This window comes from Eubalaena glacialis, chromosome 8 (genome assembly GCF_028564815.1).
Source record: "Eubalaena glacialis isolate mEubGla1 chromosome 8, mEubGla1.1.hap2.+ XY, whole genome shotgun sequence".
Lineage (NCBI taxonomy): Eukaryota > Metazoa > Chordata > Mammalia > Artiodactyla > Balaenidae > Eubalaena > Eubalaena glacialis.
Window position 1 is genome coordinate 19,243,146 of NC_083723.1, and position 27,920 is coordinate 19,271,065.

The 27,920-nt window shown below is 46.5% G+C and overlaps 1 protein-coding gene across 8 annotated transcripts in view; it reads left to right on the plus strand.

The window, feature by feature from the left end:
* SRPK2 (SRSF protein kinase 2) overlaps positions 1 to 25,954 on the plus strand; it is a 227,511-nt gene extending 201,557 nt beyond the window's left edge. For 5 of the 8 annotated variants that reach the window (XM_061197618.1, XM_061197611.1, XM_061197613.1 and 2 more), the window contains 7 exons: positions 338 to 820; positions 7,729 to 7,829; positions 7,944 to 8,051; positions 12,897 to 12,966; positions 13,606 to 13,698; positions 14,055 to 14,147; positions 24,357 to 25,954. In XM_061197618.1, coding sequence (XP_061053601.1) covers positions 338 to 820; positions 7,729 to 7,829; positions 7,944 to 8,051; positions 12,897 to 12,966; positions 13,606 to 13,698; positions 14,055 to 14,147; positions 24,357 to 24,541 — 1,133 coding nt within the window. In that variant the 3' untranslated portion in view covers positions 24,542 to 25,954. The remainder of the gene's footprint in view (positions 1 to 337; positions 821 to 7,728; positions 7,830 to 7,943; positions 8,052 to 12,896; positions 12,967 to 13,605; positions 13,699 to 14,054; positions 14,148 to 24,356) is intronic. The other 3 variants (XM_061197619.1, XM_061197616.1, XM_061197617.1) reach the window with 2 other exon arrangements.
* The last annotated feature ends 1,966 nt before the right edge of the window (positions 25,955 to 27,920 follow it).

Here is a 27,920-nt window from a genome sequence, read left to right on the forward strand (position 1 = left end):
CCTTCATTTTGTAATTAAGCTTTTACTTAACAGTAATGTACCCTCAGACCTTTTCTGAAGATTATAGAGAAGAGGGTAGAAATGGAAGTACAGCTCCATTTATGCCCATTTTCCCTAAGAGCTAACTTTTTCTAATAAGAGTAGGCCAGTTATTTAATAAATGAAAAATAAGATTTAGAGTACCTAAAGATTTTACCCTGAGAGCCAAGAGGTGGTTTGCTCTGTAGCACATGAAGTTAGCACATTTGAATTTGTCTCTTGTTGGAGGAGATAAGTGCCTACTGCACTCTGTTAAGGAGAGTGACAAGTTCTAATTCTTACCCTTCAACTTTTTAAGGCGAAGCTGAGGACCAGGAGGAGAAAGAAGACACTGAGAAAGAAAACACTGAGAAAGATGAAGACGATGTTGAACAGGAACTCGCGAACGTAGACCCTACTTGGATAGAATCACCCAAAACCAATGGCCATATTGAGAATGGCCCCTTCTTACTGGAACAGCAGCTGGATGATGAAGACGATGATGAGGAAGATTGCCCAAACCCCGAGGAATATAACCTCGATGAGCCGAATGCAGAGAGCGATTACACATATAGCAGCTCCTACGAACAATTCAATGGTGAATTGCCAAATGGACGACATAAAATTCCTGAGTCCCAGTTTCCAGAGTTTTCCACATCCTTGTTCTCTGGGCCCTTAGAACCTGTGGCTTGTGGCTCTGCACTTTCTGAGGGATCCCCGCTTACCGAGCATGAGGAAAGCAGTCCATCCCATGACAGAAGCAGGACAGTTTCAGCCTCCAGCACTGGGGATTTGCCAAAAAGTAAGTGTCCCTTCCCATCAGGTGTCTGCTTTCAGTGGCCCAAGTGTCATACCCTTCACACATGCTGTGAAGGGAATTGGCTGGAGATGGTAAAGCCGTGTATGCATGCGTTAACCATTTTCATTTTATTACTTTTGTACTCATGAGTAAGTTAATGTAATTTAAAATATATTCTGTGCCACTAGGCTTTCTCTTCCTCTTTGCATATCGATCCCATTTCTGAGTTCTTTTCCTTCTTCCTGTCTTTAGCTAGTGATCATACCTTGGCAGAAACTTTCCAAGCCTAGCATCTTACCCCTGTAGCTTTTTAGCATGTGTAGTTTAATTCACAATTTGTACTTCCACCTGACAGTGTTATATTTAGTTTTTGGTTCTTTGTTTTGTTTCGTTTCTATTCAAGGAAAAATGTGCCTGCTCTTTATTTGTAGTGAGGAGGAAGTGTCTTACTTTATTTTGAAAGTTGTTCCTGATTATAGGACCCTTCTGTTGACATTTTAAAGGAAGCAGTGTGGGTTTAAATGTGATGATGATGTATATCAAACCCTGATTTTGAGGGTGAATGCCACATGACAGATCTCTGCCTGTGGCATGCTAGGGGACTTGAGTAGGCAAACCCTGGGTGTCACACACGGTTGGTTTCCGTTCTGGCCCACAGTGGAAGAGCTCAGAAGCCTCCTCTGCTCCCTCTGCTGGCAAGAATGTTAACACATGGTGAGCTAGTTGATGAGCCAGCCCTGCAAATAGCTCAAGATGTTCTGCAGCCCCTTTGATTCCAGTAGCTGAGAGACCTGCAAAGCCTTCTTCTCTGTTACTCATTGGCCACAACTAGTCATCCTAAAGATATATATATATTTTTTAATTGGACAGACATATTCTGCTCCTGTTTATTACTTTTACCCTGACCAGAGGGTTTGAAGGTGCTAAATAAAATGCTTTCACGAGGAATGTAGCCTCATCTGAGGAAAAACTCACCTCTGTGTCTCCTTTACTCTCATTCTGCTCCCATATTACTGCTGACACTTTTGGTTACCAAGTGTGTGTGTAGGGGTGTCTCCCCACCTAAACAGTTCTCTGGCACCAGCTCGGTGTCTTGCAATTGAAGTAAAGTCTGACACTACTTGGAGATAGTGTCAGATCCCAGGGTTAAGGGCTCAGTCTCACAAGACTGTGTCGGTCTCCCCCTGCACTCCCCCCACATCCATCACACGTCCATGTTGTCATCTGTGCTTCTGAACAATCAGCTGTAAATCAGAGGTTTCTGTGATGCTGCCCTGGGGTTGGATTAATTTGTTAGAGCAGCTCACAGAACTCAGGAAAACAGTTTACTTGCTAGATAATCAGTTTATCAAAAAAGGATGTAAGTCAGGAACATCCAAATGGAAGGGATGTGTAGGGCGTGGTGTATGGGAAAGGAGGGAGGCTTTCATGCTCTTTCTAGAGACACCACCCTCCCTGCAGTCTCTCACGCATTCCTTCATATTGTGGACTCATGGATTTTTTTTTTTTCTCTTTAATTAACACATCGAATTGTGTGTTATCGTTTACAGCTTTTTCTTGAATGCCAGGATTATCCCACATTTGGTCTGTGTGAGCCTCCTCAGGTTGGCTCTTAAGTCCTTTTGACAGACCCCGTGATTCCTCAGGTGCCCCCTTGCTCTTCTAGAGCCATGTGCCCAGATTCATACTTTCCCTGCCCCAGGCTGGAGTCGGCCATGTCTCCAAGTAATTTTTGCTATTGATATTTTTTAAATGTTTTTTATAGTGTACATAATATATAGGAACAGTAGTATGTAAAGTTTATAAACATGCATATATTGAAATGAGTGTTCAAACATCTTCTACTGATGGAGTAAACAGTGAAAAGGTTTAGTAATCTCAAGTGTAGCGTAGTCTCTTCCCCATTTATTTTTAAGACATGATAACAAGTGTCTGTGTGAACGTGGCATGCTTGCTCATGCTTCTGTGCCTTTGCTGATGCTTTCCCTTCTGCTTGGAGTGCTTCCTCCTGTTTGTTTGGGCGCACCTCTTTTCTTTTGTTGGGTCCTCACTGTGTTCCCTGGCAGGTCCCAGTTCTTGTTCCCCTCTTTTCCTGCTGGTCATACTTTTCTTCACTGTGTGTTCATTGTTCGTTTCCACTGTCTTCCTCTTCACTAGGATGTAAACGCTTTGAGAGTGCTGTGTATTTCTATCTTTGTATCCTCAGCATCTAACTCAGTGCTAAGATAAGCATTTATTGAGTAATGAACCAACAGATCAGTGATACCTGACTATATTCTTCCATTCTTCCCATTCTCCCACCGTTTCCCATTCACAGTCAGAATTTTACTTTGTCCAGCACACATTCTGTCCCCAGCACCCTGGCTGTTGCGTGAATATTGCATCAGGGAGAAATAGGAGGTCTGTTTTTTTCACTGATCCTAGTCTCTTACCAAGCTGACCTTTTCATTGATCCAGTCATTTATTTGGAGGCACTCGGCTTGGGTTTGCAGCCTGGTCTTTGGATAACCGTGGACAGCCTCCCGCAGGGGAGGTGTTCTGTTTCCTACATGGAAGGGGTATGGTCTAGAGACTGAAAGTTGGCCACCAGGTACTACAAGAACATGAGGCGAGAGAAACATCCTTTCCTGAGTTTGTGTAGATCCTTGTCGTTATAGCAGAATGTATACGTTAGGAAATAGTAGAAGAAAAGCTGGGGCCACACTGAGAAGATTGAGAAAGAACTTACATGCCAGGCTAAGGATGTGAACTCTTCTCCCTGGAGTAGTTTTGTAGCCACTGAAGGTTGAGAAGAGGAGGGTTCCTCTTGGGTTATTACTGCTGGAGCCGTAGCACGTATCTGGGCTCAGCACAGCTGAAGCACAAAGGCCTGGGAGCAGGGTGGTACCTGCAAGGTGTATGTTGAATCCTCTCCCCCTCACCTAGTAGTGACCCGTGTCAGTGGCAGTGCTTGGCTAGGCTGCTGGAACATGACTCCACTCTTCTCACTCCACTGTTGCTCCTAGTCTGTTCCCCGAGGAACAGTCCCGAGAGAGCTTTTTAAAGCACATTCCCCCCGCCCCCCCCCACCGTGTAGCGTAACCCACAGAGGCGTCATTCCCTAAAGCTTACAGCCCTGTACAGTCCGTCCGGCCGCGCTCTTTCTCATATCGTTCCCCACCCGCCTCTATTTCCCCTGCGCATTCTGCCCCCCCCCACACTGTCTTCTTTCTGAGCTTTCTCAAGGGTGCAAGCTTGTTTCTGCCTCTTGGCGCTTCGCACTTGCTGTCTTCTCTGCCCAGAGCCTCTCTCCTCTGTGCCTGCCTTTGTTCGGGCCTCTCCTCAAAGGCCACTTTCTCAGAAAAGACTCCCTCTCCACCCCCGCCTGTGGCCAGACACCCTCATCAGTAGCCATCTCCTTTCTCCACTCTGTTTTTCTTCTTAACATATAGAGCTACTTGACATGGTGTGTGAATCGTTCATTTTATTTATCACCCATATTCCCAACGAGTGCGTGAGTTTCCTAATTTGGGGTGTGGTGGCGGAACCTTGTATGTCTTGTCGATGCTCTTCCCAGTGCCAGGGCAACGTCTGGCACATAGAGGGGACTCAGTAAATACTCACAATACCTATTTGTGAACAAATAGGTCAGGTTTGGGCATTACATCTCCTAGTTCGGCTCTTTCTTTAGGCTGGTACTAAATCTCCTGCATATAAAGAGGGTATTTATGCCTTCCTTGTAAGGATGTTTTAAACATAAAAGTGTCAGTGTGGGCCTAGCGCAGTGCCTTGCAGATGAGTGATGATGGTGGTTTCATCACCGAGGCCCCACTGGCTGCCATCTTACTGGTTTCTAAGATCACCTCAGATGGAGTGAGTACAGTGCCACCCAGAGACCAGCTTATCAGAATGACTTGAGGACTCCAGCCCTTCCTGAAGTGAAATCTTCCCGCCTCTCTCTTCCCACTTTTCATTCCCTCCTTGGTAGAAGCAGAGAGCAGGGAAGAGCTCTGGTAGTTGCATAATAGTGCCTGAATCACGGGAGGGGATCTGATTTCTGGGCAAAGCAAAACTCGTACGACTGCACAGCAAGTGTGACTGTCCCTGTGTTTAAACGGGCCTTTGTGAGTGTTGTACTCAGGGAACCTTTTACAGATTACCTAGAGCAGGAAACTAGCACACTGGGAAAAGAAGTGCAAGCTGATTCTCTTTTACGTCCTTTGCGTTCTTAATACAGTTAAAATTTTGAGGTAAATTCCCTAGTATCATTTGGAATGCATTGTGCGCTGGGTAATCACGCACAGACATGAACCAGGAGGATAGCAGCATGTCACCAAAGAGACTTTGTCTAGTGCTCATAAACGAGGGGTATTAAATACAAAGAAACTGTACAGGTGGCCCCTGAATTAACAATGGTTCGACTTTACGATGGTGCGAAAGCGAAATGCATTCTGTAGAAGCTGTGCTTCACATTTTGAATTGTGATCTTTTCCCGGGCTAGCGATACACTGCACGATCCCACCTTGTGATGCTGGGCAGCCCGCAGGCAGCCACGCGATCACGCGAGTGGACACCCGGCACAGGTACAACCACTCTGTGCCCAGACAGCCCTTCTGTCTTTCACTTCAGTACAGGATGCAATAAATTACATGAGATATTCAACACAGTTTATTATGAAGTAGGCTTTGTGTTAGTTGTTTTTGCCCAACTGTGGGCTAACGTAAGTGTCCTGAGTGATGTTGAAGGTACTAGGCTCAGCTATGACGTGTGGTAGGTGACGTGTAATTGAATGCATTTTGAACTTACGATATTTTCAACTTGAGATGGGTTTTTTGGGACATAACCCCACATCGTAAGTCGGGGAGGATCTGTACTGAAGATGTGTGATGTTGTGTTTTTAAGGTGTTTTTCCTCTAGCTGAAGTGAGTCGTGTGTGATGTCTTTAGAACAACGACTGGGGGAGGGTGGCGGTTTCAGATCCCCTCTTTCCACTCAAGCACCCTTGACGGCAGCTCACTCAGTCAGAACCTGCCGCTTCATCCTCTTCTGCCAGGCCTTTGATCTTAGTGGTTTGCGGTGCTGGAAGCCACGGCTTGGCCTCCCATCCTTTCTGTGCCGCGGGGGCTTTGGCTGGTCCCTCATGGGCCATTTAGAAGCCCTGGCCTCAGAGGGTGGTCTGGCTGGTGGCAGGCAGCGGGGAGCCCCTGGATCTGGCCAGCCAGGCGCTATCGTAGCTCTCCTGTGTTTGGTCTTTTTTTCATTTTTATTTTTTGGCGGAGGAGGGGTGGTCCCTTCCTCTTCCTCCTTTACTGAGAACTGAGCCTCAGAGTTTAAGTCATTTGCCAGAGTCTTGTAACTTATAGACGTAGAAACAGATTTGAATCCAGTTCTGCAAACCTCACATTCCATTTTCTTGCCTGCCGAGTCTTCTTTATTAAATGACGTGAGGGATTCATCTAAGCCATTTCCAGTGCTGGCCATCTGTCTGTTGGGTCGGCATTTTTATGTTTCTTCTAGAACTCGATTTCTCAGCCCATTCCCTGTTCCGTGTGAACACCTTGCCTCTTTGTGTGGGTCTTTGTGCTGCCGTCCTTCTCACCATTCCTGATTCCCTGTGTTTCTTCTCCTCGGCTCACACCTGGCCTTTGGTGAGGCCTCCCTGTGGATCACTGTCCTCATACAGAGGGGCGTGGTGCAGGGCAGATAGCAGGAAGGGAACGTGTGCGCCTGGCTGGCGTGGGTTGATCCGTAAGTCTGAGGAACAGGTCTTGAGGGTTAAAACGTTGCCAGAGTTCTCTTGCATTTTCTGGCCCCTCCTGGGGAGCTCTGTGGGCGCCCCAGGTCCTGGGTCCTGCTCACGGTGCATGCAGCCTGGCCTTGCCGCCCACCTGGGGTGCCAAGCTCCACAGCACGGGTCTACCCGGAGGAGGGACAGTCATTCCAGCAGTGCCCACCTTCGAGTGAGCTAAAGGGTGTTTAATATTCTGCACTGAGCGGGCTTTTCTGCTTTGTCTGTGAGTACCATTTCAGAATTACTTCTGAAATGAATGAAAAGCCATGGTTACATCTCATCTTTACCAGAAATCCCAGCTTGCCGGTCAGTTTGAGGTTTGATGGAGATGCTGAGTCATTTCAGCATTTTCTGTCTGGGCCTCACCACATTATTCTTCTTTGTCACTGCCCCCTGGTTAACTGTGCTTCCTGCAGGCCTGGTCTGTGCTTGTCTGAAAAGCTTCTCTGGCCCCGCAGCCCTGAGAATCCCGGCCCCGTGCCTACTGTTGAGCATTCCTCAGGGTTCCCGGGGGTTGAGAGTGGCTTGAGTATTTGACAAGTTCGTGAGGGACCTCAGAGGGCCCGGGCCGTCTCAAGAGACCTCTGTTCTGGAGTGTTCCTTGTCCACAGCTAAACCAGAATTGGTTAGTCCCTGCCTTTAATCTGTATTTGTTAATCGGCCATCATCTAACTCTCTTGAGGTCTCTGTGCTCGGCCCAGGCAGAGGGAGAGGTGAGGGCTGTGGGCCACTTAGGAAGGGATGGGCACCCCCTGGGGAGCGTTCTCTCTACCCTCACATTAAGTAATAACGCACTTCTGAGCTAGACGGGGTCCATTAGGGAACTGGCATGGCCTAATGGGGAGCAGCTAAAAGATGCAGGAACCAAGCAGGGCTGACCTGCTCGGTGAAGGATGGGGAGAAAGGAGAAAGGGCAAGGCAGTGTCCATGGGGTCTCTGGGCAATTTGCTCTCTTGTGAAGTATTTTCCGGAAATGGAGACCAAGAATTTAAATTCTGTTGAGTTCAACTTACAGGATTCCAGGCCTAAATGATCACCCACCACTTTTCTAGAAAAGGAGACTGTGCCCAGCAAGCATTGTGTGCACACATGCAAACCACTTATCCCAGGCACTAACTGTCCTGCTGTTTGCTCATGCCAGCAAAAACCCGGGCAGCCGACCTGTTGGTGAATCCCTTGGACCCACGTAATGCAGATAAAATTAGAGTTAAAATTGCCGACCTGGGAAACGCTTGTTGGGTGGTAAGTAGAGTTTTCTTTCTAAAACATTTCGGTTGTGATCATGTATTAGAAGATGCTTTTTCTCTCGTTTGATGTCTGTGTTCCTCCACGGTAATGCAGTCTGTTCCCTTCCAGCATAAACACTTCACAGAAGACATCCAGACGCGTCAGTATAGATCCATAGAGGTTTTAATAGGAGCAGGTTACAGTACCCCTGCTGACATTTGGAGTACGGCGTGTATGGTAAGCACGACCTTTGCCATTTTCCTCTGTGTAAAGGCTCATCCTTTTAGTTCCCGTGATGGGGCAGCCTCACCAGGGCCTGTGGTCTAAGCTTTCTGACCGTGAAGGTTGTCCACTGAGGGGTGGGTGAGGGGAAGGTGGCTGCCTTGGGTATCTTAAGAGACCTTCTCTGGCGTGTCCTGCTGTGTGTTTTGGTTTGGTCTTGTGAGAGACGACCTCGCGAGGCCCTCTGTAGCCCACGGCCCCGAGAATCAGACCTCCGCTGTGGTGACAGTGACTTCAAGGAGTTCCTGTTGGCTCCTGTAAGCTTGCAGGTTGTACGCAGTTTTCCCCCTCACTCAGGCTGTGGAGGAAGATGAGACAGCTGTGATTTAGGGGAAGGTTGTCTGAGGGGTTCTGACAGACCTTATCTCCTTACTGGAGAGAGAGGATTTCCCCATATACCAGTGTTTAATCTCTCTCCTTCTGTTAAGCAAAATCTAGAGACTGTTCTGGCTTACTGCTCTAGGCTGTGTCCAGCCATGTCTGAGGCACCAGCAGCCGCCTGTACCCTGTTTGACCAGTCTGTTCCCCTAGGCAGCTCAGCGATGGTTTTCCTCAGGGCCTCAGGATGCCTCTTGTTTCTCCAGTGTGATGTAGCCATTTTTACTGCCACTTGTGTGCATCAAAAGTCTGGTTGTGTCTAAACTCTCCTCAGCCCCACCAGTGCCTCTTCTCACCTACTCCTTACCTGTGAACCGATAAGCATGAATGGTCCCTTGTCCATAAGCCAGTTCCAGTTTCTCTCTTGGTCCTGTTTCCTGGTCAGTTTGTCACCTTCCTCTTAGTGGGCTGAGCTTTGTAGTCCTTTGTTGGAAAAAGGGATGCATGTGTCTCTTGCTTCACGTGGTTTCATGCTTTCCTCAATTTTTCTCCAAATTCTCCTCTGATATTTAAATGAAAGGGCATGGCATGTGTGCAAAGCTTGGTACTTGTCTTCTCACTAGAAAAACAATGCAGAATAAGTGTAATTGTCTGTTATTCAAGGATTAATGTAGCACTTATTTTGGGTGTGTCCTCTGATGCTAAAGTATAGCACTGTTAGCAAGTCGTGGTAAAACAACATGAAAAAAGGGGATGTTCTGTGTTTTTCGAGTTTGCAGCCAGTATGGCCCAACAAATGTAGAACAGTGTGCCCTTCTGTTCCCATGTTGCTCTGATGGGTGATGCCAGAGAATAATTTTAAGTTTCTCAGTAAGTATCAAAAACTGAGCCCTTGCCTTGCTAGGTATGGAAAAGGAGGGTTAAAAGAATTGGTGGCCCAGATGGCTGGGCCGGCCCGGGGGGGTGGGTCTGACTTCTGAATGAGGGAGGTTATTAGAGTGGGAGGAGGACAGGGGTCGGAGATAATGGGCCAGAGGCCAGGGGGTGGGGGGTGGTAGCCACTCTAGCCTTTTTTCTTTTTAATAACTCTTTTTAAATTAAAAAAAAAGAGAGAGAGAGAATTGGTGGACGTGTCATGGTTCCTTAGAACGCAGGGCCTGCTGTGTGGACAGGGGTGAGGCTCCCTGTGGGCGAGTCGGGGGGGCAGCGGGGAGGGGGGCTGGGGGCTGGAAGCAGTGGGAGGCAGCGGCCAGGTCAGCAGAAGGGGGCACCGTCAGCAGTGGGAGCTGTGGGGGTGTTGAACCTCAGGGTGTGGTGAGGTCAGGCCCTCCTCCTCCCCAGCAGCACAGAAGGGGCTGTATCGGGGCTGCCCTCGTTTACACTCTGCAGAGTCTTTCAGCTCTGAAATCCTGTGCTTCTAATTCGGGGTGTTAAATTTTGGTGATATAACCAGAAAAATAGGACAAGATCACAGATGTAGTAGGATAATGGTGGCGCTGTCAGTACAGTTTTATACCGGGCTTTCTGTCTGGCCTCTGTGAGATGAGGGTCCGCCCCTCCACGCAGCCTCCTGCCCTGCTGAGCCCTGCAGTTGCTGTGGGCGGTGGCGTCAGCGTCAAGAGCAGACTCCCGCGGAGAAGCGCTCACTCCGTCTCCTTTGCCTCCCGCTTCCCAAGAAGTGAAGCGTAAGGTCCCTCAGTACTTCTAGGGCTGCTGAGGAAGTTCTTTTTAATCAGTTTAAGGGTGATTTTCTGGGAGCAGGGGCAAGCCTTCATTCCCCACTCCCCCCTCCCCAGAGGCCGTGGCTGAGAGGTCCCCTCTTGTTCTTCGTAGAGAACCTGGTGAAGGTGAGGCGTCTTTGCCCACCCCATCCTGCTGTTGAGGTTTAAGTAGGTAACGGTACATTAAGTTCATAATACCAAGCTGTCGTGAAGCTCCAGATTGTTCTCGGTGGTAAAGCCCAGGGTTCTTTGTTATAAAGGGCATCAAATCTTACAGAGACGCTAGTGGAGCCGAGAGTGGTGGCTGGTAGCCATGTTCACTGGTAAGCGCCTGTGCTGCTGGCAGGGGGGAGAGCTTTCACCACTGGGCAGGGGCAGCGCCATGAGGCAGAGCAGCTGGGCTGTGTCAGGTGTGGAATCTCTTTTTCTTTTCTTGAGCTTTGGAGCCCTCCAGATGTAAGTGTGCATGATCTAAAAATTACGTGTGGACCCCCGGCATTGGTCGCTCTGCACTTGTGTTTCAGAGTCCCTGAACAGGCGTCTTCCCGTGGGTTCCATGGTGAGCCTCAGTCAGCACTGTAGAGACAAGAAAAACCAGTCTGACCCATTTCACCAAACTTCTCGGCAGTGGTCACATCACAGAAGGCATACGTGACCTTATTTATTCAGAATGGGATACTTGACGTGGGATGATGGCATTTCAGGAAGGGGGGTATCTGGTCTCCCCAGAGCCTGAGGACAGAGACTGGTCCAAGGGAAAGCTCTCTGAGGGGGTTGGGCCGAGTACAGAGTACATAGTTCCCAAGTATTAAAAATAAACAATAATAATAGAGGTTATATTGAGAGTAACTTACTGAGTTGAAGGCAATAATTTTTCATGGTTTCATAGTTGCCAGCATAAATGCAAGTTGTAAAGTACAGAGGCTGATGTTTTCATTGTGATGTGTGTTTAGCCTGCTGTCTGTGTCCTAGTTGTTAAGAAAAATCTCATCATGCTTCGGAGAATCAGGACCCGATAACATGACGGGGGAGCCTTCATCTTGCCTCTTCCTTTTTTCTTTTAAACCATTTCATTGATAGGCTTCTTCAACTTGTGTTTCCTTGGAAATACATGGGTGCTAATCAAAATGGTCATCTTTCAAAGAACACTCAGTGGACATATCTTAGTGCTAGGCTGTCAGAAATACATACAACCAGACTGAAATGTTTTTGAACATTAATTAGTGAGGGAGGCCCCAAGGACGGTGAAGAGCAGCTGGCGCTCTCTTTTGGCTGCATCACGCGACTTCTGGGTCTTCTCTCTCCATTAGGGTTTCACCCTTTTCTCTTGGCTTGTGTCCCAGATGAGAAAGACGCTTCTGGCCATTCAGTGTGTCATCCACTTGTTCCCCATGGACCTGTGGCCAAATGTGAGGTGTTTTACCCTGATCTGGGATTGACCCTAGTATCTTTATTGTTTGATGGGTGGAGCGGGGAGGCCCTGCAGCACCCAGACGACTGCCTGACGTACTCTGTGCTGAGACTGGGCACATCAGACCCAGGTCTGGTTCAGGGCAGGGATCCCGAGTTATGAACTGGTGCTCGTCACAGGGTAGCTGGCAACAGGCTTGGCATCCCACTTCCCTCCTTTCTTAAAAAAGAAAAATACAAGGTGAAGAGATGTGGTCCTGGGCTAAGCGCGCCCACCTGGGTTTGTGAGAGGGGCCCCGCCCCAGGCAGACGAGACTTCCCCTGCGGTGCCCACCCACGCCCTGTGATCCTCAACAGAAGCTCAGAGGGTGGGCTGGTGCGGTGGGGCTCATCGAGGCGCCCGCGGGGAGGGTGGTACCTTGAGAGGAGCGGGCGGTGCCCTGGCCACTGACCCACAGGCATCGGTGAAGCGGTGAAGCGGGGACGGCCCCTGAGGGCCTCCAGAACAGCGAGATCTAACGCACAAGAGAAGTAAGTATGGGAAAAACCAAAAACAGGATTTAGCTTGTTCTTTTTAAAACTTCTTTTAAATTCTCATTTAAAACATGTTTTTAAAAAAGCATGGTATTTGATCAACAGAGCGATAGCAGTTGTCATTTTTATGTATTGTTAGCAAGTTAAAGCTCATAGTCCTGAGATGATTTTATGAACAGAGGAAGTGGGCTCAGTGGCAGCAGTGGGAAAGCAGTGCCCCTCCCGTTCCCTCCAGACCCCAGCACCCTGGTGGGCACAGCCCTGTAACCAGGAAGCCGCTCTCCTGGCCGCCCTTGGGCGGGCTGCACGGGGGCCTGACTCCTCCTGGCCCCAGGGGACAGAGCAAGAGGGGCTTCTTTGGTTCTAGAATGTCCTTTGGTTGAGTCAGAAGTGAATGAAGTGACGATGAGTTGCTGAAAGGAGCCCCCGGTTGCTCAGACATGAAGGTCCTTGCTTCAGGAGAGCAGCCGCACCCGTGGTCCAGGGCCAGGTTAGCCTGCGGGTTGCAGCTGGGCTCTGGGGTCAGACAGACCTGGACCTTGGACTGAGCCCTCGTTCTGCTGTTCAGATTAGAGTGCAGTGCTTCGGCCACGCCTGCACCCGGCTGCTTCCTGCAAAGTGAAGCAGAGGTACAAGAATATTTCTGAAGCTTCTTTGAACTTTTGGGAAGAAGAGAAAGCCTGGTGTTGAGCCCTTTCAGGAGACTCTTTGGTTTGATTCAGATCCCCATAAAATGTAGGTCTCTTGTACCAGAAAAAGTTGCTGACTTGGGGCCTGTCTCTGTGAAGCTCTTAGCATGTCATCTGTTGTATCCTAGGCATTTGAGCTGGCAACGGGAGATTATTTGTTTGAACCGCATTCTGGGGAAGACTATTCCAGAGACGAAGGTGAGTATTGCTGCCTGCTGAATACCTCAGTCCGGGTCTCCTGAGAGTCCTGAACTTCTGGAGAATATTGTCTTTTTGCACCGAAATAGAGCTGTGTTTTGGTTTTCAAGCACCAAATTCAGATGCTTTCCCTTTGAGCTTGAAGCCCCCTCAGCTGCAGTGACTGGGCAGAGCCTCCTGGCACCAGCGACGCTTTGGAGAGCCCTCGGGCGTCAGCCCGCCCCTGCAGGCCTGAGCCCAGCTGGCCGGGAGAGGACAGGCCGGACGAACCCGGAGCCTCTCCGTGGACCTTTTGTCCACTGATCTGCTGCCCACTTCTCTGTCCTGTTGGGGGCTGAATTTAAAACCAGGGAACTCTGGCTTGAATTCCCATCTGCAGACCTGACCATCTCCATGCTTATTTGCTTGCGATGCTGGGGTAGCCTGGGGTGAGCTGGCGTCAGTCACTGTTAATGCTCCAGACGGGGCCTGAGGCCTGCCAGTCCCAGAAGCCTCTGCATGGATGTGCTGCAGACATTGTTGATTTGAATCTATTTCTGATTTTTTACTAATTTCAATTTTTTCCCCCTCTTCTTTTATCCCATCCTTCTTCCCTCTGCCCCTCCCATTCCCGTATCCTTTTTTTTCTCTCCTCCATAGACCACATAGCCCACATCATAGAGCTGCTAGGCAGTATCCCAAGGCACTTTGCTCTATCTGGAAAATATTCTCGGGAATTCTTCAATCGCAGAGGTAGTACCTCTTCTTTTTGAAAAACGCCACGATGCAGACAGAAATGGAATAGCAGCTGCTGATTGTAGCATTAATGGTGACAAAGGCCTTTCTCCTAAATTCCAAAAGCAGCCCAGCAGAATTCCTGTGCTGACTTCAGAGTCGAGAAGGAGCCCCTGCTTGGCCCCGTCCTGCGGCCGCCCTGTGCATCAGCTCCTCTGCGGTGCCTTGAATCTGGCCACTCGGGCAGAGCCTGTGCTCTGCTTGTTGACGCTGCGCTCTGTTTCTGTCTGCGCGGGCGATGGCAATGTCTGCATGCAGTGTACTGATTAAATTGTCGTGTGTTTCTGTTTTGCTGGCAATGTTTCCCAATGCAGATCACATAGCATTGATCATTGAACTGCTGGGGAAAGTCCCTCGAAAATACGCTATGTTGGGGAAATATTCCAAGGAGTTTTTCACCAGAAAAGGTAACGGTATTTATGCAACACTAATTTTCAGCGTAATCCTCTCCCAAAGGAGAAATTGTGCGTTCGCGTTTGGGCAGTGGAGAAAGATCTGGACTTACCGCTGGGGGAGTCTGCTGAAGAAGGCCCTCAAGAAATAAAGAATCATCTGATATCTGTGGAATAAGGATTTTGTAAGAGAACAATCTTCCAAAAATCCTTTGACCTCCTCCACACCTCTCCTTTACGCTAAGCACCAATCCATGTATTCAAGTATTTGTAAGAGTTTTAAATGATTTTTAGAAAGCAGCTAGGCTTACCTTTCCATTTTCCACATTGTTTCTGGAACCAGAGTGTTTTTGCAGTGGAGCAGAGGTGGCCTAGAGACTGGACTTAATGACTGTCCATCTGCGTCCTGTCTCATGTGTCTGAGCTGTTTCTGTAGGGGTGTGGGCCTGTGAAGTCCTGTGTGCCTCACATTCTTATAAATCAGATGCTCTTCTCCCAGTGCATTACCTCACACTGTACTGTAGGTGATTTATTTTAATATTACAGTTCTCGTTGATCTTCCTTGGCATGACCTCGAACAACTCTCTTTGCCCTATGTAGTCCCTAGTTAGTGATCAATTTTTTTAAAAAGCCCCGGGGAATTTATTTTTACAGAGCCCTCCCCCAATGCCATAGTCTTTGATGTGAGCATAGATAGTCCTCTTAACTCATGTTTTTCCAGCTTTGATTTGGGGGGGGGGGTGCAATTCCCGTTAAAAAAGAACTGTTTAAAGTTGATGTGAGCGGGACATGGAGTTTCTAGAAATTTCTGCAAGTACTAGATACTCTATCTCCCCTGCTTTAGCCAAATTTGGAAAACCAATTTGACTTTTTACTTTCCTGTGAGATAAGGAATTCTTGTAGAGTAATAACCTTTTATGATATACTTTGGTGATGTTCAGCTAACCAGTCCTGTCTTACCCCTTAAATTCCATCTCCCCGTGAATGCATGAGGCCTGAGAGCGAACCGTGCCAAGACAGTGGTTTCCTGCTCACGTACTCTGAGTGCGTTGACCACAGCTCTTAGGTTTTTTGGGAATACCCGTGGGTAACCTGTGAAATATGTAACTGGATGCAATATCTTATTTCCTTTTTAAAGCTCATCAGAGGAAAAAAAATTGTCGAGGAAAAATGTTCTTCGGACACGTATTAATTTTCGTTCTGAGACTCTGGTCTTCGAGTCTGGGTCACTTAAGCAGGTACAGGGGTCCCCCGCCACACCCAGACTCTCACGCAGTCTCAAGTCGTGCTCAGGGCAGTGTGTTCAGTGGCACAGCTGGGCTGGAGCGTGCTGGGGGGCTGGGCACGGTGTGTCAGGTCGTCTCCGAGGCTGTCAGCGGGGGTGACTTCCAGTGAGTGCATCCTTGATCCAAGGAGGCGTGAGAGGATGTCTGCACCACGCGGCGCATTGGGAACTGTTTCCGTTGTTGCTGAAGCAGAGTTACAAACAGGATAACGCTGTGCGCATCGTGAACTGGACAGCAGTATGACTGAGAGAGTAGGCTGTTTCCTAGGAAATTTCCAGAAAATGTTATTTGAACATAGTTGAAGCAAGGGAAAGCTCTGGATTATTTTGGCCTGGGATGGCGTGGCTTGGGGAGTCGTGTTTATTTTAATCAAAGCAGACTCCTTCTTCCACATTTCAGAATTGTTTTCAGAGCCTATGGGAGATGGCCTGGGCCTCAGCAGGACTTGGCTGGTAGATGACCTGCCCCCAGCCGTAGCTTTCACCATTGTCAGGTGGGGAGGGCAGCCAGGAGCTAGCAGCCTGATCTGTCAGGCAAGTAGCAGTATCGGCCTGCGGGTGCCCCGGAGGGGAAGGGAGAGGGCCCGGGAGGGCTCTGGCCCACAGCCCCTGATCCTCGAGCAGAGTGGGCTGCGGGAGCCTCCTTCCCCACCTCAGGCATCAGGCGAGGTGAGGGCCAGCAGCCGGCAGAGGCACACGAGGACTGTTGCTTTACTTGTGCCGCTGCTGCCCTTTCCTCTGTAGCGCAGGGGCTGTTTAGGGTGGCTGGCTCTGCCGTCTCTGTCCGTGGTCTGTGGGTGAGGAACCAGTGCTGTGCACGGTGGGGAAGAAGTTGAAGAGGAACAAAGGGGGGGGGGATCCCTGAGTGGTGAGAAAATGAAGTCAGGCAAATGATTTGAAGGTACCCCTGCCAGCAGCCTGTGGTCAGGTTTGCTCGTGGAGATGGCTGCTCTGAGACTCTTGCTCCTGTTAGGCTTTGCCCCTGGTCTGGGCTGCAGGGACTGGGGGCAACGCCTGCTGAGTCCCGGCCCAGAGCCAGCAGCGGGCTTGGAGCCCTCTCCTCATCCCACCTGTGGGGCTCCTTCAGCGGACTTGATGAGCGATGCCTGGGGTACTGATGTCGGCGGGTGGTTGGTTCCAGCCCACAGCTCTCTGTCCTGGGTCCCTCATGCTGGAGGGCGGCTTTCACACTGGCCTTTCCATAAGCGCCCTACTCCTCGGACAAGTGGACCACTGCCTGCGCCCAGATGGGAGTATACAGTGCTTGCACAGGACCTTGCTGTTCCATCATCACACTGTTACGTATGTGTGCTGTAGGAGTTGTGTGCGTGGGCTCTGTTTTGAGGAGCTTGTTTGAAGGTGGCCTGTGGAATTGAAGTGCATCTGGCATCCGTGGTAGAGATAGGCCGACAACACATGGACTTGTGTTACTGTGGTGACTAGAGTCCTTTTTTCCTTCCTTTGGATGATCAGGCAAGAAATCCCCTAAAATGACTGGGAATTGGGACTTAAGTTCTTTCCTGATGATTGTTTGTTTATGGTAACTGTGAAACTCAAAAGGGATTTAGGGTTTTCACAGAAGTCTTGGGAATAGTACGATGACGAATGAGGGCCTGTCCTGAAGTCGATTTCACCATGCGCCTTGGGATGAGGGGAGTGATTGGTTGCATTAAAAATGTGTTTTGGCTTTGCCTGCCCCAGTAAGGGGAGTGAATATACATTTTGGAAATAATGGGCTCTTAAATGTATCCATTTAAAATTTTTTCTAAAATACCTTTGTGCCAGAACTGATAGAGAAAGGCGAAATTGAAAACTGCTCTTAATTTGCTTCCGTCACGTTGGCAAGCAGTGGGACTCGAGAGGGCTGAGCAGCAGGTCTTCCTGCTCTCGTTCTCCTGGGTGGAAAGCAGGTTTCATCCCCACCCCGAGGCCAGGGCAGAAGAGCGGGGTCTGTGCATTAAAGCTAAACATCAAACGCAGCTAAGTGGCGTCTTCTTGCTTACAATCCAGGGTAAAATGACTGCTCCTAGTTTAAATTATTTCTTGGCCAGGCATTTTATTAAAATTGAGCTGGATTTTTGTGGCTGGGAGTATAATTACTGTCCTCACCCTGTTAGGGTTTAATCTGCTGGTCATTCCTTTGGGTGTGGGCATTAGCCACCAAAGATCTTTAAGGAAAGCCATCTTGGTCAGGGTGTCAAGGTGTGGCCCAACAGAAGTAAGCACCTCTGTGGATTTTGTCCCTAGGCTGTTCTGCTGTGGTCTGAGTGGGTCCCTCCAAACCCGTTCCTGACCCCCTAAAGGTGACAGTGTTAGGAGCGGGGCTGTTGGAAAGCATGTAAAGGCATGGATGACGTAGTGCCTTACGGAGAGACACAGAGAGCTCGCTAGCCCCTCCGCCACCTGAGGACACAGGAAATCTCTGAGCTGGAAGAGGGCCCTCACCCGCCCATGCTGGCGCCCTGCCTCCAGGACTGTGAGAAGTAAATTTGTTGCTTGTAAGCTCCCTAGTCAGTCATATTTTGTGATAGCAGCCTGAATGGACTAAGGCACAAACCCGGGAAAGTGTCCCAGCCCTCAGGTGATGGCGAGAAAAACAGTACAGCCAGGAGCACACCTTACTGTGCCACCGAGCAGATACTCTGTTGAGCCATCAGTAGCCATCATTTTAGTAGAAGTTGCTGTATTGAGAATGGAAGTATGAGAGGAGACAGTTAACTTTAAAAAGGAAAAACTACTTGATTCTAGATGAGGGCGTTGAGTGTATTGTAATATAGGTGAGCGATAGGATGTGTCAGACCAAAGACCTCTTGAATACAGTGGAGAATTTCAGAGCATGCAAGAAACTTCTGTGTAGCCAAAGGAGTACATTTGCAGGAACGGCAACAGGATAAGTGGTGTCCAGTAGAAGATGAGGAAAAGTGTAGGAGGGGGTGAGAAAGGAGGGTGAAACTCAGGAGCTGGGCTTTTAGTTTAGTTTAGTTTTGTTTTGTTTTGGCCACGCCGCGCTGCTTGTGGGATCTTAGTTCCCTGACCAGGGATCAAACCTGTGCCCTCAACAGTGAGAGCGTGGAGTCCCAGCCGCTGGACCGCCAGGGAAATCCCAGGAGCTGGGTTTTAAAAGAGGCACTATTCTTAATTTTTAATCTTGAGATGAAACTTGTTAGAATGATTTTAACTTAGCTCCAGAATTACCTAAAAATCAACAGATTCTCTTACTTCTGTGAAGAGAAAAGCCCCTCTGTGGCGTTTGGCCCATACAGGATAGGATGGTCACTGCCCCACTTGATTTTCGTGGCTTCAAGTTTAAAACCTTCTCGGTCATAGCATTTCCACATGGCGTAGGCAGTGAAGACAGGCAGATTGCACACGTGGGCTTAGAGCAGTTTGTGAACTTGAGGCGTGTCTGGCCTGGAAATGCTGGGGAGGAAGGATGCAGGGCTCAGCGAGGCCTCACTCTGTCCTGTAGGAGCTGGACGCCGAGATGGGCCTGCGGGGAAGTGTGAACTGGGCTGGTCTCAGCGGGAGCTGGATTCTGGAAATAACTAGAAAAGTTTCTTCATACTAGTGAGTCTCAAAACTTTTAAAACATAAACTGCTTTAACTCTAATTTTATCTGAAGCACTAATTCTGTGTTATAAGAGTTCTGGTTTTCCCTCTCTGTGATAAACTCTCTCTCAGAAGCTGAGCTCCGTGCGAGCAGGGGCTCCGTCTGCTTCCTTCCCTGCCTGCTGCCCGGAGCCCAGGTTGGCGGGTGGTGCCTGGTGAAGGTGGCTCCCTGCCGACTTAGTACATTTGAAAGCCTTCACCTGAGTCCAGTCTTTGTTTTATTTATTTTTTATTTTCTTATAATTTATTATTATTATTATTTTTGGCTGTGTTGGGTCTTCGTTGCGGTGCGCGGGCTTCTCATTGCGGTGGCCTCTCTTGTTGCGGAGCACGGGCTCTAGGTGCGTGGGCCTCAGTAGTTGTGGCTTACGGGCTTAGCTGCTCCGCAGCATGTGGGATCTTCCCGCACCAGGGCTCAAACCCGTGTCCCCTGCATTGGCAAGCGGATTCTTAACCACTGCACCGCCGGGGAAGCCCCCAGTCTTTGTTTCAGATGGAAGTCTTTGTGGGCTAGAAGCGGGGCTGTGGCTGACCCTCGGTGCTGGGGCAGTCCTAGTAACGCTCGTCGTCCTGGCATCGCTGACGGCAGGCTCGCTCTGCCCTGGGTCCCTGCTTGGAGGCTGTGTGAGAGGCCTCCCAGCGAGAGTTGTGGTGGAGATAGTGTGTGATAGTGACAGTGCTGCAGCCTGGAGGCTGGCTGTAGTGACACAGAACACACAGCAAAGGTATGTGGGGAATAACAGACCACGAGCCACAGCCAAGAGTAGCTTTGAATTACTGTTTTACTCATTCAAATTTGAGCGTGTGGTGCAAAAAAAAAAGAAATTGCTGTAACAGGTTCAGGTAAATTCTATTATAGTTCATCCCATTTATTCCTATCATTTAGTATGAGCTCGTCAGTAGTGAGATGTTTGTTTTTACTGCATCCTTTAACACAGCATTGCAATTCTTTTAAAGTTATTTTGTTGTATGCTTTGTGCCAGTTTTTCAGTAACAGTTTTACTGAAGTGTAATCTACACAGCATACAATTTACCCTTCCAAAGTGTGCCATTCAGTAGTTTTTAGTATATTCACACAGCTATGCAACCATTACCACCAGTCTCTGATTTTAGAACATTTTCGTTACCTCACAAAGAAACCCTGGGCCCATTAACACTCACTCTCCATCCCCCTGCCCTCAGCCCCTGGCAACCCTGATCTACTTTCTGTCTCTATGAATTTGCCTGTTCTGGATTGTTCATATAAATGGAATCATGCAATATGTCGATTTTTGTGATGGCCTGTTTCATTTACTCTAGTGCTTTCCAAGTTTGTCCATGTGGTAGCATGAATCAATACTCCATTCTTTTTATGTATGGATAGACCACATCAGATTTCTCCATCGGTTGATGGACATTTGGGTTGTTTCCACTTTTTGGCTATTATGAATAACGCTGCTGTGAACATCAATGTACAAGTTTTTGTGTGGACATAATGTTTTCATTTCTCTTGAATGCACATGTTGTGATACTTGAATTACAAAGGTTTTTAATTTTGATGAAGTCCAATTTTCTGTTTCTTGTTACTTGTGCTTTTGATATCACATCTAAGAAACCATTGCCTACTTCAAGGTCATGAAAATTTATTCTTCAGTTTTCTTCCAAAAATTTATGGTTCTAGCTCTTAGGTCTAGGATCTATTTTATGTGTGGGAGGTATGGTTTAATACAGATCTTCACCTCAAATATTTACCTACATGTACTTTGTAGGAATTTGTTCAAATTTCTTGTGTTTTTTTGTCTTGCTTTGTACCTGTATTTATTGATAGGTTTCCTTTCTATGTGTATGCTATTGAAATTTGTCCTAATTTATTTCATATCATGGTTTCTTTTCTAGTTACCAGGAGTTACAGTACCAGGATTTCCCTTTTTCGTCCCCCGTGTGTGGTGTAAAACCTCATATGCTTGTGTGTGTAATTCTGGAATGCTGTAATTTCATAGTCAATATAATACATTTTCCTTCACAAATCACTTAATATTCAAGAGGAGTATAATGGAAGTACTTAACTTTTTTCCTTAGAGAGCACCCTGATGACCTGAGGCTGGCATGTGGAGTGGCCTCCCAGAGCCTTTACTCCAGGGGAGGGGCCCTCCCTCAGGGCCCCTCCCTGTCAGCCTTCCCTGATCTGTCAGGGTGATTCTGCCCCCGGAGTGGGTCAGGAAGCCTGAGAGGCAGCTGCCCATCTGGCCTTGCTGGTGTCTGGGTGGCCTGCGTGTGGGTGAGAGCTGACGCCGAGGGAAGGTTAAGTATTACTCAGTATTCTTTAGGAAAGAAGGCTGGAAACGGTTTAAAAAGAAAAGACTGTCACAATCAAGTGGTTCGTTACTGACACAATTTGTTTCAACAAAACATATCTTGGTATATTTTCCTAAGGGAAAAAATTGTCAAGGTAAAAGCTACTTGTACAATAGGACAATAGTAAAAAATTATTTTTAAAATGTTGTACTATCTGGTTATTTTATTTTTGTCTTATACGTGGTGGGAGTGGAGTTGGCTCGTTTCTGGTGTGTTGTGGGCCGGTCTGGAGTTGGTGAATGGACTTGAAGCCCTTACTCATCAGAGGAACCTGTTCTTGGCGTTTCTAGCAATAGACGCGCAAGTTTGGGGGCTTAGGGTTTGTTTTTAGGTGACCTTTTTCAACTGTTTTATAAGACAGCGTTTCTTCTTATCATGGAATTGAACATAAGAAGTTGTGCATAGGATCATAGGGCCGAGGCGAGTTTATTTCGTCTTTCTTGGCATTATAGAGTTTTACCACCTATCTCAATGATCCACATATTTGTTCTTTTTAAAGGCAACACACTATTCTGTTATATTGCAGTATTATTATGTATTCAGTATCTTGATATTTAGGACTGTTTTGCATACTGCATATTTTCCTATTACAGACAGTATCTTTTCACATACAGTTTTTTTTGTGGGATTACCTGGTCAAAAGTATGTCAGATATTTTAGGATCTCCTTTGGAATCATTTTTATCAGTTTATTGGAGCGGCTAGTTCGGTATAGCTTTCCAGCCTTTGTATTGTTTTCATCACTGTTATTACGTAGATTTTAAGGCACCTGTCATGGTAAAGCACCTCTCTTTTCATGGAAGATTGTACTCTGTTGCCTGTGTATGGAGTTTAGTCTGAGAACTGCGTCCTCAGGAGCAGATCCCCATGTTCCGAGCGGGCCTGAGCGGACCGAGCTCAGCAGTTGCTCTCATGTGCAGACCTGGCGCACGTTTATTCCAGGTCTCCACCCACGGAGCTGGTTTCGCCGTGCTGTGTGTGTGCTTTCTTAGTTTGCTCTAACCTCGCCCTGGTGAGACGAGCAGTCACTGTAAAATCAATAGAGCTTCATTAGAGACAATGCAGAACGAGAAAGAAACAACTGTAAAACAAAGCCGGTGTCTCAGAGCACCTGCTTTCCATCTTTATGGGCTCTTGGGGTCGTATGTAGAACACAGTTTTGACTAACGTCACTACTAAACATGTTACCATACACTTTCCCACACGTTACTGCGTACTGTTAACTCCTCCTCGTCAAGTGGGTGTACTGTGGCTGGCTGTGTTTTTGACCACCGTTCTCTGATTACTGAGCACTTGTAATTTTGTGAGTGTATATAATTTTGCAGTGAGCATAGTGTGGGGGCATGGCGGGGTGGGTGGGTGCCAGGGTTCATCTCCTTAGGCGGGATCCCTGCGGCGGGAATTTCTGGGTTAAAGGGGCGAACGCTCAGTGGTCGCTCCCACTTGTTCTCACGGGGACTGTGTTTCCTGCTGGGAGAGGGAACACTTTCTCCTCTAAGGTGGCGGGTCCACCTGCCTCAGGACAGTAGACCTGACCTGCAGCCTCCACGCTTAACTCTGTCCCCCGTCTTTACCTGGGAGCCAGGAACTGACTTCACACCCAGTCCCTTTCACGAGAAATATCTTCTAGTGATTTCTGTATTCAGAACTGTGTGCGCGTCGTGATGACTACTCTGTAGACAGACCAGTTCATAAGAACGCAGGTTGAAAGAGTGTAGGCCCAAAGGAAAGGTCATCGTGGGTGGATTACCAGTCGTTTTTCCTTTGTTTTTGTAATTTTCTGTGATATCCTTTTATCTTCTTTATGATTAAAGAAACAGGAGGGGTGTGTGTGTACACTGAGTTGAATAACTGGGTAGAGCGGACCAGGCCTCCTGAGGAGACCTTTGTGAGCACAGGACTAACCCCCTGTCAGTGCGTTGCGTGTACAAACCCCTCGTCAGTTAGGTTACAGCAGGTGCCAGCGGAGAGGGGAACTGGCCTCTGTGTGAGGGCGCCCGCCCGTTGTCGGCGGCTTGGGCCCCAGGACGAGGGGAGCCGCGGGGCAAACGGAGGAGGCCTCTCGGTGCGCGGCTCCTGTGAACAGACAGAGCAGACGAGTCATTCTTAGCGACAGTTCTCCTGTCCTTTTGGCAGTTTGACTTTAAAAATAACTTTTTTTCCTATTGCGAACAAGGCTGTTATAGTTCGTGGACCATTTACGAGCTTGTCAGTCACTCTGTCAGGGCTGCTCATAACCCACACTTTTCATACTGCAGTTAGCACATTTTGAAAAGTATAACTTCAGGCTTTATAAATTGATGTCCTGATAGCTTAGATTTTACAGCAAATGTGTGGAGATGAATGGTATTTGATTTGGGCTGGCTCTAGGGCTGTGCTGTCCAGTACAGTCGCCACTAGCTATTTGTGGCTATTTTAAACTTAACTTAAAATTAAACTTCTGTTCCTTAGTTGCACTCACCCTGTTCTGAGTGCTCAGTAGCCACATTGAGCTGGCAGCGACCATATTGGACAGTACCTATGAAGTACACCTCTACTATCACTACTGTCAAGTTCTCTTGAATAGCGCTCTTCCAGGGGAAAAGATTCCCCTTTCTTTGCATGGTAACCTGCAGAAAAAATGGTCCAAGGAGTTTAAATAGCATGTATCTTAAAGCTTTTTCTAAGCAAATTTGCAAATTGCAAAGAATCCCAAGTTGGGGAGAGTGCCTCGGTCAGTCTTTGCAAATGAAAATATTCTGGGCGTCCTCAGCATGCTCTGCTTATTTAAAGAAACTTGGAACTGATACAAATGAATTCTTCCTTTTTAAATGAACCCTTGTTTATATTCACCAAGCTTACTTGAAATGTGACATTTTCGTCTGTGGGAAAGCTGGCCTCTGTTGTCATGCAGTGTTGAGCAGGTAGGTATCTGCTTCATTGTAAAGAACCCGGCTGGACCAACAATGGGAAATGCACAGCTGGGAGCTTTCTTGACATGCCTGTTTTTCCCTGTAGGAGAACTGCGACACATCACCAAGCTGAAGCCCTGGAGCCTCTTTGATGTACTTGTGGAAAAGTATGGCTGGCCCCATGAAGATGCTGCACAGTTTACAGATTTCCTGATCCCAATGTTAGAAATGGTTCCAGAAAAACGAGCCTCAGCTGGCGAATGCCTTCGGCATCCTTGGTTGAATTCTTAGCAGATTCTGCACACACGCATTCTGAGCTGGCACATGTTGTCCAGTGCATTGGCCCTAAAGGGGGACTCTCGTTCTTAACAGGATTACAAGTGAGCTGGCTTCATCCTCAGACCTTTTATTTTGCTTTGAGGTACTGTCGTTTGACATTTTGCTTTTTGTGCACTGTGATCCTGGGGAAGGGCAGTCTTTTGTCTTCAGCTTAGTAGTTACTGACCCACTTTACTTCTGGAAACAATAACATGTCTCTAAGCATTGTTTCTTGTGTTGTGTGACATTCAAATGTCAATTTTTTTGAACGAAAAATACTTTCCTCCTTGTGTTTTGGCAGGTTTTGTAACTATTTATGAAGAAATATTTTAGCTGAGTACTATATAATTTACAATCTTAAGAAATTATCAAGTTGGAACCAAGAAATAGCAAGGAAATGTACAATTTGATCTTCTGGCAAAGGGACATCATTCCTGTATTATAGTGTATGTAAATGCACCCTGTAAATGTTAATTTCCATTAAATATGGGATGGGGACTCAAATTTCAGAAAAGCTACCCAGTCTTGAGTGCTTTGTAGCCGAAGTTGCATGTAATGGGCGTGAACTACTCCGAGGAGTTGTGCACACTTTTCATTCCATGACTGTCCTTTTGCATTGGATTTTAAACAACTGGCTCTGGGTTATATCATTCCCTATATGGCACTTTATACAAAGAAAAGACATGCTTCTCATTCTAAAATACGTATTATAGTTTAGCACTCCCATTCACATTTTTGCATATTTTAAATTAAAGGTACTTTTAAGGAAAAAGAGCAATTTCCCTTTAAAAATGTGGTAGCCTGGTACCACGTGGTGTTGCCTCCTCCAAGCCCTGTAAGTTTAACTCTACATAGATTAAATTGGATAAGAGAAACATGTTCAGTGTGTGGAATGAAAAAATATACGTATATTTTTTGGAAAAGCTTGCTCGTGTTTGTGTAGAACCAAGGTATGATATGTACAATTTGCAGTGCAGTGGGCAGAATACTAACATCTCAGAGGTAACAGGGATTGCATTCATTCCAGAGACAGTTTCGTGTGTGGCTACAACACATTTTACAAGCTTTTTCATTGTCTTTCCATGCATTGAAGTTGAGAAAATGACTTTTTCCCTTTTCAGGTTGCACACAATTTTGTTTATGCATTTCCTTAAAACTGTAGAATCCAGAACACAAACCGTAGTAGGCAATACAATTTTAGAATGTAATATATAGAGGTACATTTAGCCTCTTTTAGAAATCAGTGGATTGAATTTTTTTGTTTGTTTTACATTCCTCAAGGTGCCTCGTTTTTCTTGACTTTGTCCATTAACATTTATCCATATGCCTTTGCAATAACTAGATTGTGAAAAGATAACAAGTGTTGTAACAATAATCCATTGTTTGAGGTGCTTGCAGTTGTCTTAAAAATTAAAGTGTTTTGGGTTTTTTTCCCAGACATTGCCTTGGTCATTGGCCTATATTTGAAGTGATAGAATCAATAAACATTTGCTATCCTTTTAATGTAGTGTAACCAGAACTAAAGGAAGTATCAGCATTCCTGTAGCAGGAAATGTAGTTGTAGAACATGCATTAAGGCTTAATACGAGGAAAACATTCATTGTTTTGTAAGGGTAGGATGTGGATCTAGAAAAGATGCTGTAGTATAGCTCCATTACCTAGAATTTCTGTGAACCTTTTTAATTCATGTTTCATCAAAAACATACTAGTTACATTTTGTTTGCACATTGTCAGTTTTTTTTTTTTTTTTTTTGTCTTTTTAACAGTATTCACTGTGAGGGAACAAGACACGTAATCCTCTTAGGAGTTAGCATTAGATCATATCGCTGTGAGGTGGAAGATACCATTCATTTATGAAATGTGCATGCTAAGTTTTTCTACTGAGGCTGTAGGTGACCTTGTAGGTTCTGTGAAAGATAGTGGCTGTAGACCAGTGATGCCATCCAGAATTTGCACAGGAACCATTCTCACGAGAACCACGGAGTTCATGTATGTCTTCCCTAAGTCCGTAAGAATTTTTATCAGGGTTATGGCACACTTGAATGAAATTTGTCTAACACAGTTTTGGCTCATGTTAGAAAATAATCCAGATAATTACGAATTTTGTAAGGATCTCTCATTTAGGATAAAATAGCCTAACTAGTTTATAAATGTAAAAGCAATTGTTCTAGAAGGAATATACATTTGTATTAGGTATGGTGTGGTTTTTAGCAGATTCTTGGTGGCTTGATGATGATGAATGCATATAAGCTAAACGAGAACCACTGGTTATGCAAACCACTATAGCCAGCTCAAGTGATTTTAGTTGAATGTCCTATCTTTTCCTTTCTCCAGTCCATGTGAAGTCATCATGGAAAATGACAAGCAGTGGATCACATATGTGATTCTAGCAGATTCAGAAGCTGGCTGTCTGGAAATTAGAACTGCCCCAAGGCAGAGGAAAAGTGGATATAATAGGAGCTTCAAAAAAGCATTAGCTTTCTAGGTGAAAACTGATTTACTAACTTGCTTCTTCCCGTACTTGGATCATCCATAGCTAGTTAACAGCTGGGGTAGAGAACTTCAGTTTGTATCTGCCGGTGAAATTACTTCTTAAATTCCAGTTTTCTCCCATTAATTTTTTTAGAAATTAATGCAGTTTACAGAAAAGCTTCTGTATACATTATTTGTATAGTAGGCAAATCTAAAACTATGAGGAATTAAAATCTTTAGGACAGTCCTTTTAAAGAGGTGTGAATATTAATAGTTCACTATACTAGTTAACTTTGTCTTCTGTTTGAAACTATCGGGTGGGGGGGTGGTGGCGGTGGATGACTGGATGATGTAAAGCCACTTCTTCGTGGACAGGTATTTCTTTTGCAAATACCGTAAGTAGACTCTTGTTTGATAATCAAGGATGGCAAAGTTGACCTAAGTTCTTCTAAAACTTGATTAGGATTGAGCCCTAAACACAGCTGTGTTAATGTAGCTGTTTTCAAAAGGAAATGGAAATTAAAAGTGTAAAACATGACATACTACTGCCAATCTTAGTCATTTTTAGTCTGTTTACTTTTTTCTCCAATACACAGAATTTGTATACTGTGTCAAATTATGTCAAGTAATTGGATGGTGAAATATGTGTTGACAAATACTGTCACTACTATTGGTTTATACTTACTTACTTAATCCTCCTGAGAGGTAGAAGACAAAGAATAAGAATTTATTATTCCAAAATAATAACTAGCATTTTGTATTTCAGCAATAAAATGTTCACTTGAGAGGCCATTTTCGTTTCACTTGAGACAGCTAAAAATGCCTTTTTCCTTTAGTTTTGTACACCCAAAACAAATTTGTAAAATTTCCTGCTACTCTT